Raw genomic sequence first — 14,529 nt, 5'->3', positions numbered from 1 at the left:
CCCAACCTTCTATCGCGGGCAGTATAGGCCTGACGTACTAGACATCGCGCTTCTCAGAAACGTCTCTCTGACTAGCAAAATTTACGTTCAGTCGGAACTTTTGCTTTTGCTGACACGATGGAACGTCAGTTTCAGCTTAACGTTGACGACAACGACGACATCGACTGCTGGAAGATCGGGTTCACCGCATCCTCAGAGAGAATGATGATGATGTCATCCGTCCAGCTTTCGTGGAAGAATTGAAGGGCTATATCAGGGCTGCAAAGGCCAAGAAAGCTTCGGGGGTTGACTCAATAACAAACAAGTTATTGAAGAAGCTCCCGGAAAACTGCGTCGAGAGCCTCCTGTCTATTATAAACAGCTCGCTGGCTCTAAAATACTTCCCCAGAAGGTAAAAGCATGCGATCGTCGTAATGCTCCCAAAGCAGGGGCAGAACCAGCTTTTCCCGCAGAACTATCACCCGATTATTCTGCTCTCGTTGACGGCTAAGCTGGCTGAAAGAGTCGTACTCCAAAGGCTCAACGAAAAAGTTGAGGACCGAAATGTTCTGCCTGACGAACAATTCGGCTTCAGGAGCAAGCATTCCACTGAGTTGCAGGCTCTGAGACTGGTCGAAAATACCATCGCGGAGCTAAACCGAAATAAAAAAGTTCGCATAGTCTTATTAGACATTTCGAAGGCCTTCGACCGTGTTTGGCACGAAGACCTTCTACATAAACTAATTGCGTTCGACCTGCCTCGAGGCCTGATCCGGTGGATTGGGTCTTTCCTGAAAGACAGAACATTTCAGGTTAGAGTAGAGGGCTCTCTGTCTGATAACAGAGAGATCCTTGCTGGAGTGTCACAGGGGACCGTGTCCTCTCCCACGCTTTATTTGCTTCACACCAGCGACCTTCCGAGGTTCGAGCATGTGGAGGTATCTCTCTATGCCGACGACACCGCTCTCCTCTCGTCTTTCATGGGTCGGGAGCTCGGGATCGTCTATATGCAACGTGCATTGGGCGATCTCGAGCGCTGGTACCTCGAGTGGAAGATCCGAGTGAATCCGGAAAAAACTCAGGCGATAACCATGGGAAGAACGACATATTATCCGGCTATGAAAGTGAGAATCTCTGGTAGGGAGATTGACTGGCAGACGTGGGTCAAGGACCTCGGTCTTCTAATAGACCGTAGGCTCACCTGGAACCCGCACCTGTTAAGCGTGAAGGCAAAGATCCAGGGTCGGGTGGCAAGCCTGTACCCTTTGATTAACAGAAAATCTAAGTTGAGCCTCAATAATAAAATCACGATCTATAACACGATGTTCAAGTCTGTCATCATGTACACTTCAGGCGTTTGGAGACAAACGGCTCCGACCAACATGTCCATCTTGGATACTTTACATGATAAAATTCTACGGATGATTGTGAATGCTCCGTGGTTCGTGCGGAATGAAGCCATCCGCAGAGATTTGAAGCTTCCTTCCATTCAGCAGTTCATCCAGCAGTCCATTGAGGAACCGGCGAGTTTTAGATTGCGCTGAAACTCACGATAATCTGTTAGTCAGGAAAGCTATATATTACGCTGTAGACGAGCACTCTCGATATAAAAGGCCCCGACACTCTGTCGAATGAGGCCCATATGTCCTCCGTTAACAGAATAATATCTTCATCCATCTCACCCCAGCCAGGTAGGGGTACACCGCGAAGGGCGGTATGGATGTCTGAGAACTTTCATGTCACCATCACAGATCAGTCATAACCCATTAGTCCCTCTGACGAAAAAGAGTACAAAGGGTAAGAAAGCAAGGCTCCAGCCTGATAGAAATGACGATGACCGCCGCCGTCTCAAACACCTTTGAAGGCGAAGGTAGAATGGATATCGGTCTATAGTTATTTATTGTATACGCTTTCGATCCTTTTTTGTGGATCGGTATTACTCTTGCAATTTTCAACTTATCTGGGAAGATACCAGATACCAGACTTTCATTTATTGCATCTACCAGAGGATCTCAAATGTATTTCTCAGCTTTTTTTAGAACTTAAGGGGGAACGAAGTCAAGTCCACTAGCAAATTTCGGTTGTAGGTCATTCAAAATATTGTATATTTCTGTATGATTAGTCGGTTCTGAAAATATTGTGGCTTTGTCTCTCACTTTTGGAGAGCACTGTCTATCCATGTATTCGGTTATACAATGACTGGCGTTCCACAAACAAAGAATTTCTCGAAGGAATCCTTGCCTTTCAATAACGCGAGAAAACCACTGCAAATAAAATTATTGCCATCAATTTCTGCGATTGTTTACCTCCTGTTCGACTCCTGATTAATACATCAACGTCAGTATTCGGCAGATCCGTGGCGTGCCGTGAGCGATTAGCTCTCGACAACGAAATTCCATCGCCATATTGTTCAACCGAATAAAGCTCCCGGAATGAATTAATACGATTGAAATAATAATGGCCGTCCGCATTCGAAAAATGTGGACACTAATGCTGACTTCGAAATGCGGAATTGTGCCTCTGCTGATGGACTCATTCACGCTGGCAAAATGCTCTGAAGAGTGCAACTGACACGTTGATTGAATTAACTCTGAATGAAGAATATCCATTAAACCGTTTTTCTTTCCTAATTCTTTTTCAAAAAATATCGGCCTTCAAATGCGTGTGCCATGAGGGTTTACTGGCCAAATTTCGATGCTATGGCTTGCCGGATCATTTTTGTGTTTGTCTTCCAGCTTCCCAAAAGAACGATCCCTGTGAGTGGCCATTGATGGATATCTCTTTAATACTTCCACTATCAACGCTGGTGTTCCCCAGGGATCCATATTGTCTCTGAACCTCTTTTATTGTATATCAACAATATTAAAAATAAGATAAAAATGGGGTTTTGTTTTGTCCTGTACAAGATATAATACAGAATATAAAATTAAAAGCATTTGGTAACGACGTATTGAATACTAACATCTTTCATTTATACTTGTGATGCACTGGTGTTGGGAAAAACTCCAGTTATAATCATTCATTTGTGTTGTCCTTTGATTGTGTCTATCATTACTCACATAATTAGTCGATGAATTTCACTAGTTCGGACTTCCATTGTCTACTATATAAAATGATTTGAAATCCCTGAAACAACTAAAAAAAAAAGAATTGAAAATGAATAGTTGAAAATAACAATTATATTAACCGAAATAAACCTGAAATGAAATAATAGTGAAATAAAATACGAGTAAAAATATAACAATTGAATAAATAAAAATGAAGAAATGAAAAAAAGGAAATAAAAATAAAAAGTGAGAGATTCCAAGTCACGTTAATTCACGATTGTTAGTATCTACAATCGTCTTTTTGTGATGACTGGACTGATTCCTCAGAGAGATGACTATTTATAGGTCGTTCGAGTACTTTCACTTATCCCCGCTTTCCATTTTCCGCTTCACTGCTTCCTTGGGAGATGACCGTTTTGGCGGGAGTTAGCCATTTTTCGCTTGATGATGGGTTTCCATATGTTGCGTATTTCTACGCTGGCTTGGCTGATTACGTTGTTGGACAACATGTATGCGGCTTCCTTGAATTTTCTCCTAAACCAATGTTCCTCTCTGTGCAAGATCTCAGCTTGGGACCACTCGATGTTGTGTTGATGGGTCCAAACATGGTCTGCTATTCCTGATTTGCTGGTTTACCCTCGCTGTGTGTGTGTGTTTCTTGTGCTCGGCAATGCGAACATTCAATGGCCTCTCAGTTTCACCAATATAGGATTTTCCGCACTCACAGGGTATCCGGTAAATGCAATTCTTGGAATCGCAGTCCGCGTTTGGTGGCCTGGTTTTCGTGAGGCTGCTACGGATAGTGTTACCGGATCTGAAGCAGGTTCTGATGTTGTATTCGGAAACAATTCTTCTTATCCTCTCCGATAATCCTCTGATGTAGGGAAGTGCAAGCACTGGTTGTGACGGCTTCTCTCCCTTGCGAGGCTCCTGCTGTCTTCTAGCCAAAGTCTTTTCTACCATCGCTTTGGAGTAGCCATTCCGTTGAAGATATAATTTTTGATGATGTCTGGTTCCTTCTCTAGACCTTCCTGGCAGTCCCTCATCTTGTGTAAAGAATTGAAGGACAAATTCTTCACACAAGATGAGGGACTGCCAATGGGATCACCACTTTCACCAGTCATAGCCAACATATATATGGAGTGGTTTGAAACTCTGGCCATTGAAGAAGCTCACAAGAAACCTCGGGTCTGGTTGAGATATGTTGACGACACCTTCATAATATGGAACCATGGCAATACTGAACTAGACGCCTTCCTGAAACACATCAACAGCGTGAGACCTTCCATCACTTTCACAATGGAGAAGGAAATCCACAACGAATTGCCATTCTTAGACGTTTTGGTGAAGAGGACCGACACTAAGTGGGAAACATCTGTATACCGAAAACCCACTCATACGGTACAGCATCTGAACCACGAATCCAACCACCATCAATCGACTAGAAGAGGAATCATCAAGACTCTATTAGACCGTGGTTTTGGGCTTTGTGATATTATCTTCAACGGAATGGCTACTCCAAAGCGATGGTAGAAAAGACTTTGGCTAGAAGACAGCAGGAGCCTCGCAAGGAAGAGAAGCCGTCACAACCAGTGCTTGCACTTCCCTACATCAGAGGATTATCGGAGAGGATAAGAAGAATTGTTTCCGAATACAACATCAGAACCTGCTTCAGATCCGGTAACACTATCCGTAGCAGCCTCACGAAAACCAGGCCACCAAACGCGGACTGCGATTCCAAGAATTGCATTTACCGGATACCCTGTGAGTGCGGAAAATCCTATATTGGTGAAACTGAGAGGCCATTGAATGTTCGCATTGCCGAGCACAAGAAACACACACACACAGCGAGGGTAAACCAGCAAATCAGGAATAGCAGACCATGTTTGGACCCATCAACACAACATCGAGTGGTCCCAAGCTGAGATCTTGCACAGAGAGGAACACTGGTTTAGGATAAAATTCAAGGAAGCCGCATACATGTTGTCCAACAACATATTCAGCCAGGCCAGCGTAGAAATACGCAACATATGGAAACCCATCATCAAGCGAAAAATGGCCAACTCCCGCCAAAACGGTCATCTCCCACGGAACCAGTGAAGCGGAAAATGGAAAGCGGGGATAAGTGAAAGTACTCGAACGGCCTATAAATGGTCATCTCTCGGAGGAATCAGTCCAGTCATCACCCGAAGACGATTGTAGATACTAACAATCGAAACGTCGTGAACTAACGTGACTTGGAGTCTCTCCACTTTTCATTTTTATATTTTTTTTCATTTCTTTATTTTTTTTGTTTTATTTATTCAATTGTTCTATTTTTACTTGTATTTCATTTCACTATTATTTCATTTCACTATTATTTCATTTCAGGTTTATTTTGGTTAATATAATTGTTATTTTCAGCTATTCATTTTCAATTCTTCTTTTTTAGTTGTTTCAGGGATTTCAAATCATTTTATATAGTAGACAATGGAAGTCCGAACTAGTGAAATTCATCATGAAACATTGTCAATCACCTTCAAACAAACATAATCAATCGATGTTTCATAAAAAATAGTGTTCCCACATCATGGAAGTCTGCAAAAATTATCCCTTTGCCTAGAATGAACCACCCCGTGGAGTTTAGTTATCTCAGTTCAATATGTGTGCTTCCAATTTGTTCAAAACTAATTCAAAAGGTGATGCGAACTCAAATGAGAGATTTCTTGACTTGTAATCACTTATTACAGGCAAGGTTATATCCATGGCTGATGTGTTTATGACATTATTGAGGGTGATGATAAAAATGAAATTAGAATATCGATTTCACTCAACTAATCAAAAGCATTCGACCTGAAAAATCATAATATTCTCCTGTCAATGTTACATTAGTTGGGCTTTAGTCACTAAGCGTATATTTTAATGACTTCATACTCACCTAATAGAACACAGTTGGTAAAACTGGATGATAAAGAGTCGACTCATCAAAAGTTACTTCCAATTACATTATAATAACATTCGCTACGTTTCCAATAAATGAAATGATAAAAGTGTGAATTATTCAAAATTCAATTCAAATTGCCAAAGGGTTTATACTGATATCCCATGAATATCATTCATTATCAATATAAGTTTACTGAAATATTGTGTTCAAAATAAACGAATTCACAATATCCTCCCAGTGGAAAGAGTTATTATACGATACAGGATCCATTGAACTTTCAACATAGCTTTTCCAGGTATTATAAAGCTGTCAGTAGGGGAGATGGGGGAAATGAGAGCCAGAATAAGGATTCGAACGCCTTATTGTAACTTCTGAACGCCCTCTACGCTTGACCTTGAGCTGTGATGGCTCATAGATACCGCTCTTATTTAAATCAGTTCTTTTTAAACTGTTGACCGGAGAGGAGTGAAATTGTGAAATCTTGTTCTAGAGATTCGTGCAAGTTATTAGCGCGGTGAGTATTATTGGTTTTTGTCTAATCCATATTATTTTATCAGTGTAGTTCATGAAAGTATGTAATTTCATTGCATCTCATGTGTTTTTCTGTTAAATTATGCTGTTTTTTGATTTTAAACATTTCAAATAAAAAATGCACCTTGGGGTAATAGGAGCCACAATGGCTTCCATTACCCCATTATCCTAATGTTTATTTCAGATGCCCAGGACGTGGAAGAGAAAAACCGATAAGGGTTTGTGGACATCAGAAGACCTCCTAAGGGGTGCTAGGTTGGTGGCTAATGGAATGGGTATAAGAAAAGCAGCTCTTCAATGTAATATCCCCTACCAAATCTTCCAGAGAAGATTAAAGAAGGGCAACTTGCAGTATTCGGCGCAATTAGGCAGACGTCCTCGTTTTACAATCGAACAAGAAAAAGAAATGGCTGCCCATCTAATCAAGCTCTCTAACATGTTCTATGGTTTATCTAGATGGCAATTTTGTCACCTTGCCTATAGATGCGCAGAAAATCTTAAGATGAAGCATCGATTCAATACCCAGAAACAGCTAGCTGGAAGAGACTGGTTGGAAGGTTTTTTGAAACGAAATCCTACCATTAGTGTCCGTAAGCCCGAAGCCACGAGTATCAATCGTATCAAAGGTTTCAACAAAACAGAAGTCACACGATTCTTTGGAAATCTTGAAGCAGTTATGACCAAATATAAATTTCAAAAGTCGAATATATATATAATATGGATGAGACCGGCAAAACAACGGTTCAAGAACCGGGAAACATTTCAGCAAAAAAGGGCAAAAAAGAATAGATTCAGCAACTGGTTGGGAACGTGGCAGAAAAATTACCGTAATTTGCGCCATGAGTGCTGTTGGATCATATGTGCCACTTTTCTTTTTGTTTCCAAGAAAACATTTTCAACATTACTAGCTAAAGGCGGACCCGCTGATGCAGAATATCAGGTCTCATTCAATGGCTGGACCAACGATGAGATGTTTCTGTTATGGCTGAAGCATTTTGGTAAATTCGCAAAACCGAGTCAAGATCAACCAGTTCTGCTAGTGCTAGACAATCATTCTAGTCATTCTATTGTAGGAACAATCATATAACTATGCTTTCACTACCGCCGCATTCATCTCACCGAATGCAGAAGTTGGACGTCACGTTCTTTGGACCCCTGAAAAAGACCTATTATAAGGAATGTGATCTATACATGAGATCAAGTGATTTATCCCAGATAACACCTTATGATGTTGCAAGTATCTTTGATGAAGCATACATAAGAGTGGCCTCAATAGACAAAGCAATATCAGGTTTTAGATGTACTGGCATTTTTCCGATTCAGCCGAATATTTTTACTGACACAGATTTTATGTACCATTGTCAGCCACCAGTTTGCGTAGATGTACAAGATAATCTTGAGGATAACACAGATATAAACATCCCCACTCATATGGCTCACTCACGAAGTCCCCCAAATAAGACATTACCAGAAGCCGTTCCTGATTTGCCTCAACCCGGATGTTCAAGTTGGGATAACGAAACTACAGACAGAACCCTAAACACTTCACCAATTTCTGATATCATTTCAATGATTTCCCCCGACCCAGAAATGCCAAAGAACCTAAAAAAGAATTCAAGACAAAAACAACATTCAATTATTTTAACTGAAACCCCAATGAAAATATTTTTTGAAGAAAAACAACAGAAAAGACAAGAACGAGAAAAAAAGGAAAATAACAAACGATTAGTAAAAAGAGCAAACAAAACAAATTATAAAACCTCTAAAGAAAAATCAAAACGGCAAGTTTTTGCTTCATCACCAGAAAATGAAAATATTCAAACGCCAAGTAAAAAAATCTGCATCAGAAATAAATTAAAAACAGCAGAAGCCGAAAAAGTCCAAACGCAAAGTGAAAAAGGCGTTTTCCGAAGAATCATCAAATTCGGAAAGTGAAACAGGATTGTGTGATGACGAAGAATTTGATGATCTTGATGATGACGGAATTCGATGTATTATTTGTGACGATATTGGAAAAAATGAATTGTGGTATCGGTGCACTAGTTGTGGAATTTGGGCACATTTTGAATGTTCAGGTGTAGAGAGTCCTGAAGGATATATTTGTGACTTTCGCTTGGACGGTAGAATTAGATTTTTTTGGTTTAAATTTTATTTATTTCTGACCGGGATATTATAAGCTTATATCGTCATAGTTGCGCTATCAATAAAGAGGGTCATAACTCCCTTGGGACATTATAGATTTTATAATTCCCTCTACCTTTCACAAGTAAAAATAAATAGAAATGAAAACTGAACCATATTTTATTTATTCACGTCATTACAAATAATAAATGTACAATTTTGAAATGTTCCCTGAAAATTACTTCCGCCACTGGAAACAATTTCTTCTTTTGTATGGCTGGAGCTTCTGTTCACTACAGTCGAGGTACCTGCCTCTTCTGATGACAAAGTAGACAACATACGCGCCGTTTTATTTCTCAATTCGATGCTATCCTCCAAATACCCCTCCGCCACCGTGGAACTTTTCCAACCTCCGTGTCTTTTTAAGTTAGTCATAGTTGCTCCTGCATTGGCTAGAGCAGTAGCAGAAGTGCGACGAAGGCAATGTCCCGTATAGGAAGATGAGTTTGGCAATCCTAAATACATTGCGATTTTGCTGGGGATTTTCCCAAACATGTTTTTTCCAATTGGCTGAGATGTACATTTATTTTGTCGGAAGCTCAAAAAAAATCGTTCAATACCTTTAGGACGCAAAGACATATAAAGTCTTAGTAAAGGCAAAGCGGAGAACTCTTTTTCATCCACAACTGTAAATTTCTTCGATACACCAGTTTTACTTTCCGGTACGTTCACTACCATAACGGAATCCCGGTCCTCTATATCCGATATCTTCATATTCAAAAGTTACTGACTTCTGCATCCTCCAAAATAACCCATAATCAAAACAACCTAAAACAAAAAAAAATAAATACACACAAAAAGGAAAATAAGAAAAAAATTACCTTATGCAATAAATGAATATCATTAGGAGCGTCCTTTAGGAATCTGATAACACCTTTAGGAGATAAAACAGCAGACTTTTTCGGCTTATAACTCTTACTCTTCCGTTTCAAAAAAGCCTGTAGTTCATTGAACTTGGTGATATCTCGTTTCTCATGTATAGTCACCATCGATTTTAGCATTGACCATTTAGTCCATAAAGAATTCGGACTATACGTTTCTGACTGAAACGAATAAACACAATTACTACCAAATCTACCGAAAAACATAGAAAATTCCTTACCAGTTCTTGAAAATATGCCAGAAATACAGTTTCAGTGACATCTTTTGGCATAACATTTTTCCGTGTCAGCCAGTCCAGATATATCTTGTATTCCTTTTGGTATACGGCTTCACTTTTCGATGGAATTAATGATTCTCTTGCTTGTTCAGCTTTTTTCAAAATATCCTCCATTATATTTGTGGTAGAAAACACGTTTTCACCGCAAACACAGCTTGATAACAAAGTTCTGTTTATAAACAAGTAACATAGCAACAACCTAGCAACAAGAAAACTCTACTATAATCAACGGTACCTGATTCAAATATACCGGGAAGGTAATGAATTGGTACATTTTTCCGTTTCAAAAATGAACAAAATTTTATTGAAATCGGTCAGAAATAAAATTATCTATGTACCACGGGAATTAATGAGCCTTAATAACCTCAGGCAATTGCTGTCCCTCGGGCCAGAGGCCCTCGGGACGCAAACTTTGCCATCGGTAATTAAGGCCCTCCTAATTCCCTTGATACATAAATAACTATTTTACTATATTACTTATATTAAGTTTATTATATGGCTTTTCTTATGAATTACTCCTACTTTAACTATTAAAATAACTGGTGGCTCCCATTACCCCCATGATGGGGTAATGAGAGCCAAATGCATTTTTCATTTTTTTTATAAATTCTATTATAATTAGTTTCGTTTAAGAAATGTCATATGTAACAGAAATATATATGTAACCCTTCCTATATCAATATTTAAGTTTGATTAAAAGCTAGAAAGTATGATTTAAAAAAAATATTTCCTTAGGTGGCTCCCATTCCCCCCCTACAATTCTCCGACGGATTTCAAAACATGAAAGGAAGTTAATGACAATTATGATGACACTGAAGACAATTTGGTTTCATCAACAACTCCATTATCTTATTCACTGACCCAGATCTATGGTTAACTCACAAATTAAGTTAATATTCAATAAATGTTATTTGATGTTTATGGGTCATCCTTTATTCTTATCAATAATTATCGGAACGGAGAAAATGTTTTGAATATTTGATATTCTCAATATATATAATCTTCTTCAATATACATTTCAGAATTTCCTTTGACGTATTTCTAATGTTTTCTTTTTTTGTAGGAGTTTTCACAAGCAAGACCGGTAAGTTTAGTTTTTCCGCTTTTGTGTATTTGAGTGATGTGCAGTTTTTTTGCTTTCAGTTAGTGAACTGTTTTCGAAAAATGAATATGATAATAATGGGGTTTATTCATTGACATACATTGTTTAAAAAAAAGAAGTAGATACAAAAATCAATGAAAGGGTGGAGTTCAGCCGAGGCTGTTTTACCTACAACCTAGGGAATAGCATGTATTACATAGAAATATAAAACTAATTACCTAGTATACATTAATAAGTGAGTAGTTCATGAGTCTTTGTAAAACTGAGAAAAAAAACATCGGATATGAATTTCAAAGTAAATATTAAAAATCTATTTAGCTTGAAGAAATTGAAATATGTAGCGAAACATACACAAAAGTGAGACAAAGGGAAAACCATATGAGGAATATATTATCTGTGTCATTGCTTTTTCGATTTTTAGACTTTCTTCTTGGAAGAAATTACAAAAATCCACGGCTTTCAAATTCAAAAAGCAATGACACTGAAAACCTCAGCCGTGAAAGTCTAAACCATTTTGTCAATATATTATCTATCCAGAAGACTTCAGATATGTTTTCAACTTTATCTTGAAATTATATATGGAGTAGTGTCTAAATTCACTGGTCAGAGTATTATATTGTTTGATAGAGTTGTAAATGAAACTACGAGAAAAGCAGGTTGTCAAGTGTTTTGGAATAATGAAAGTGTGACGGTTTCGTGTCTTGGAATTACTCTGTGATTTGAAAGTTTTCTATCTTCCTTAAATATAATTTGGCTTTTTGTAAATGAGGAATTTATGTGTATTGACCAGTAGGTGAAACTGGTAATCGGTAACCAACCTGACTCCTCGAACTTGGGAGATATATGGTCGAATTTTCTCGCATCATAATAAGAAAGACGAATGCAATCATTTTTTTTTGTAAGCGATTTACATCAAATTATATCAAAGCAGGCCCGTAGATTATATCGCAATATGCCAATATAGACAATATGAGGGTTTCGCAAAGTTTCAACTTCAATTTGGAAGTAATAGTATCTCTACTTTCATAGAGTTGACGTAAAATACTATACGAGCTACGACAATGTGAATTTATATGTTTATTAAATCTCAGATCAGTTTCTAGCCACAAACCCAAATTCTTGCTTTCTGTAATTATTTATAGTAAGTCTTGTCCAAGATTGATTTCAGTTCTTTTCTCAATTTTCCACCTTTTGTGTTCCGTGCCAAAAAGTATCAGCTGAGATTTTTCAGAATTCAATTGCAGGTTATGGGCTATAAATAGATCGCTGTTAATTTTTTCCATTGCCACCTGCCAGTTACTTGGAGGAAATCGATAATATAACTAAGTATCATCTGCATAATGATGGACTGTGCAATGATCAATTATTTTATGAAAGTAAATAGAGTAATATAGAGAGAGAAAACAGAATGGGGCCAAGAACAGAGCCCTGAGGTACTCCATAGTCAACAGGTAAAGCGCTAGAACACTTTCTATTCAGACATACTGACTGAGTCCGATTTCTGAGGTAATTTTTCAATAGATCTACAGCCCCTTCACTAAATCCGAAAAATGACATTTTCCTACACATAATATTGTGGTCCAATGTATCGAATGTTTTACTGTAGTCCAAGAGTACCATGGCAGTCACTTCATTATTGTCAGTTGCTTTGAATAAATCTTGAGTGATGTTGACAATAAATGAAATTATTCCAAGAATTTTCATTACGCTGATGAACCACGAAGTATGAATTTGGCTAATTGCTTTATTTTTGAACTAGATGAAATTTTTAAGTAAAATAAACAAGCATTGTATTGAAAATCAATGTGGTATTCAATTTCAATAGCTAACGAGATGAAATATTTGGAAACAGAAATGAGACTTCATCTGTCAGATCGCCGAATACTCTAATTACAAATATCAATAACGTTGCAAAGCTGAGCTCAGATATTCAACTACAAATGAGAAATATCTAGACGAATAGATAATAGCACCAGCCAAAATCGGTCAATCCGTAATGCCTCAAAAAAGATGCTTTTAAAATTCAATACTGGTTTCACAAGTGGTTGAACTAAATTAAATATATTTCACTAAAAAACACCTATATCGACAATATTGACATTGTGGCTTATAGCTTAGCCGTGATTCCTTTGAGGAAATGAAGGTTAAAAAATATTTGGCAGTGACGATAATATGATCGTATATAAAATAAAATCAGCAGGTAAGAACTAACATATGGAATAAAATAAGAGATAGTGATTCATGTTGCTCCAAAACACGAGTTGGTTGTGAATAAATTGTCATGTTGCTTTAATTTAGAAGGTCATGACGTCTAAGTGTGTGCAACTAACAACAAGATACTCGTCATTCTAGAATTCTGAGACTTTATACTAGCACTGCATGACTTGGAATCAGATTCCACATGAATGTCAGTAATATTGTGTACCACATAAAGTGTCTACATCGAAACGGAAAAGAGAATGAAGCTTAATTGGAACAGCCATAACCAACAAGTAATGTATTTATGTACCTTGATTACCTGATATAGCCTATCCATTCCCAACTGGAACGGCATCTTTTGCCTGTGGCCCCAGTCGCCTAGATAATTAGTAAACGTGCTATCAAATGTAGTTGAGGAGTGAAGGCTCGGCTAGCTGGACTGGCTAAATACAAATTTTTTGTCCGTTTCACAATATTTCTTTATCAGTGCCGTGTGTTCGTGAGGTTGAGTGAGGTAGTGAGTGGTTTTGCAAACCGATTTTTGAAAACTTCTTCTAGAGATCAATTACCCTAACACCAAACTGATATTTTTGCACTCGACGCGCGTTTCGCTAACAAGGTTAGCATCTTCAGGAGAAGCAAATTGATACTGAATCTAAAGACAAGGGTTAGCTATTTATATACCTAAAGTTTTTTGGTCCGATGCGGACTTTATTTGTTGAATGATGATTATCCTAATTGATTTTTCGCTAATTAACTGTGGAACCACTACCTGCAAATTAATATGTCCCTTTTGTAATCTATTGTTGACAAATTATTCAATCCGATGATGATTCCACCTCATCCGAATATAGCGAAGAAGAATTTTGATTTTTATAGCAATATTGTTGGCCTCTATTATTTTGTAAATATATGTTTGACGAGAATTCAGTGTGGTGGAAAAATTCAGTTGAGATAACTTTTTCATGGGGTGATCAATTGCTATGATTGTAAGAATGAGTAACTGAAAAACTACCACTGAAAAATAATACGCCGACGCCTATGTCGAGGCGGGAATTCCTTCTCTGTGCTATTCCAATTGGTATTGGAAATACTATATCTGAAAATTAGCCGTCCAAGAAAGCTGGCAGGTAGGCATGCGTTCTTATTGTATATACCAACAGTACTCAATCTTCTATATTTTTTACGGCAAAAAATACGTGACATTTGGTCGCTCTGATATCTTACTCTGCTACAACTTGGCGAATTTTGGGTCGTGACTTCGGCCTGCACCGGTACAAAATTCAACTGACCCAGGAACTGAAGCGTTCAATGCATCCCGTAAAAGTCATTGTTTAGTGTGGATTTTGGGCTGGCGGCGTTATCGATCCATATTTCTTCGAGAACGACGTTGGCCAGGCTATCACTG

At 38.1% G+C, this 14,529-nt stretch overlaps 3 protein-coding genes across 3 annotated transcripts in view; 2 read left to right on the top strand and 1 right to left on the bottom strand.

Moving 5' to 3' along the window:
• Positions 1-14,529, top strand: part of Rgk3 (Rad, Gem/Kir family member 3) — a 224,679-nt gene that overhangs the window by 36,531 nt on the left and 173,619 nt on the right. The window contains exon 2 of the mRNA XM_074172604.1: positions 10,884-10,904. The gene's annotated coding sequence lies outside the window, so the exon portion shown is untranslated. The remainder of the gene's footprint in view (positions 1-10,883; positions 10,905-14,529) is intronic.
• Positions 5,375-9,449, top strand: LOC141481254 (uncharacterized). The gene is made up of 2 exons (XM_074172599.1): positions 5,375-6,463; positions 6,665-9,449. The coding sequence occupies exon 2, from the start codon at positions 6,665-6,667 to the stop codon at positions 7,565-7,567; it is 903 nt and encodes a 300-aa protein (XP_074028700.1). The 5' UTR covers positions 5,375-6,463; the 3' UTR covers positions 7,568-9,449.
• LOC141481257 (uncharacterized) lies at positions 8,764-10,283 on the bottom strand. Its single transcript, XM_074172609.1, has 3 exons — positions 9,764-10,283; positions 9,483-9,704; positions 8,764-9,429 (listed from the first exon to the last, which is right to left on the bottom strand). The coding sequence occupies exons 1-3, from the start codon at positions 9,932-9,934 to the stop codon at positions 9,385-9,387; spliced, it is 438 nt and encodes a 145-aa protein (XP_074028710.1). The 5' UTR covers positions 9,935-10,283; the 3' UTR covers positions 8,764-9,384.

This window comes from Leptinotarsa decemlineata, unplaced genomic scaffold (genome assembly GCF_025532065.1).
Source record: "Leptinotarsa decemlineata unplaced genomic scaffold, Ldec_3_MD MMD2_P_RNA_scaffold_12, whole genome shotgun sequence".
NCBI classification, from domain to species: domain Eukaryota; kingdom Metazoa; phylum Arthropoda; class Insecta; order Coleoptera; family Chrysomelidae; genus Leptinotarsa; species Leptinotarsa decemlineata.
This window is presented reverse-complemented; position numbering and strand designations above follow the sequence as displayed.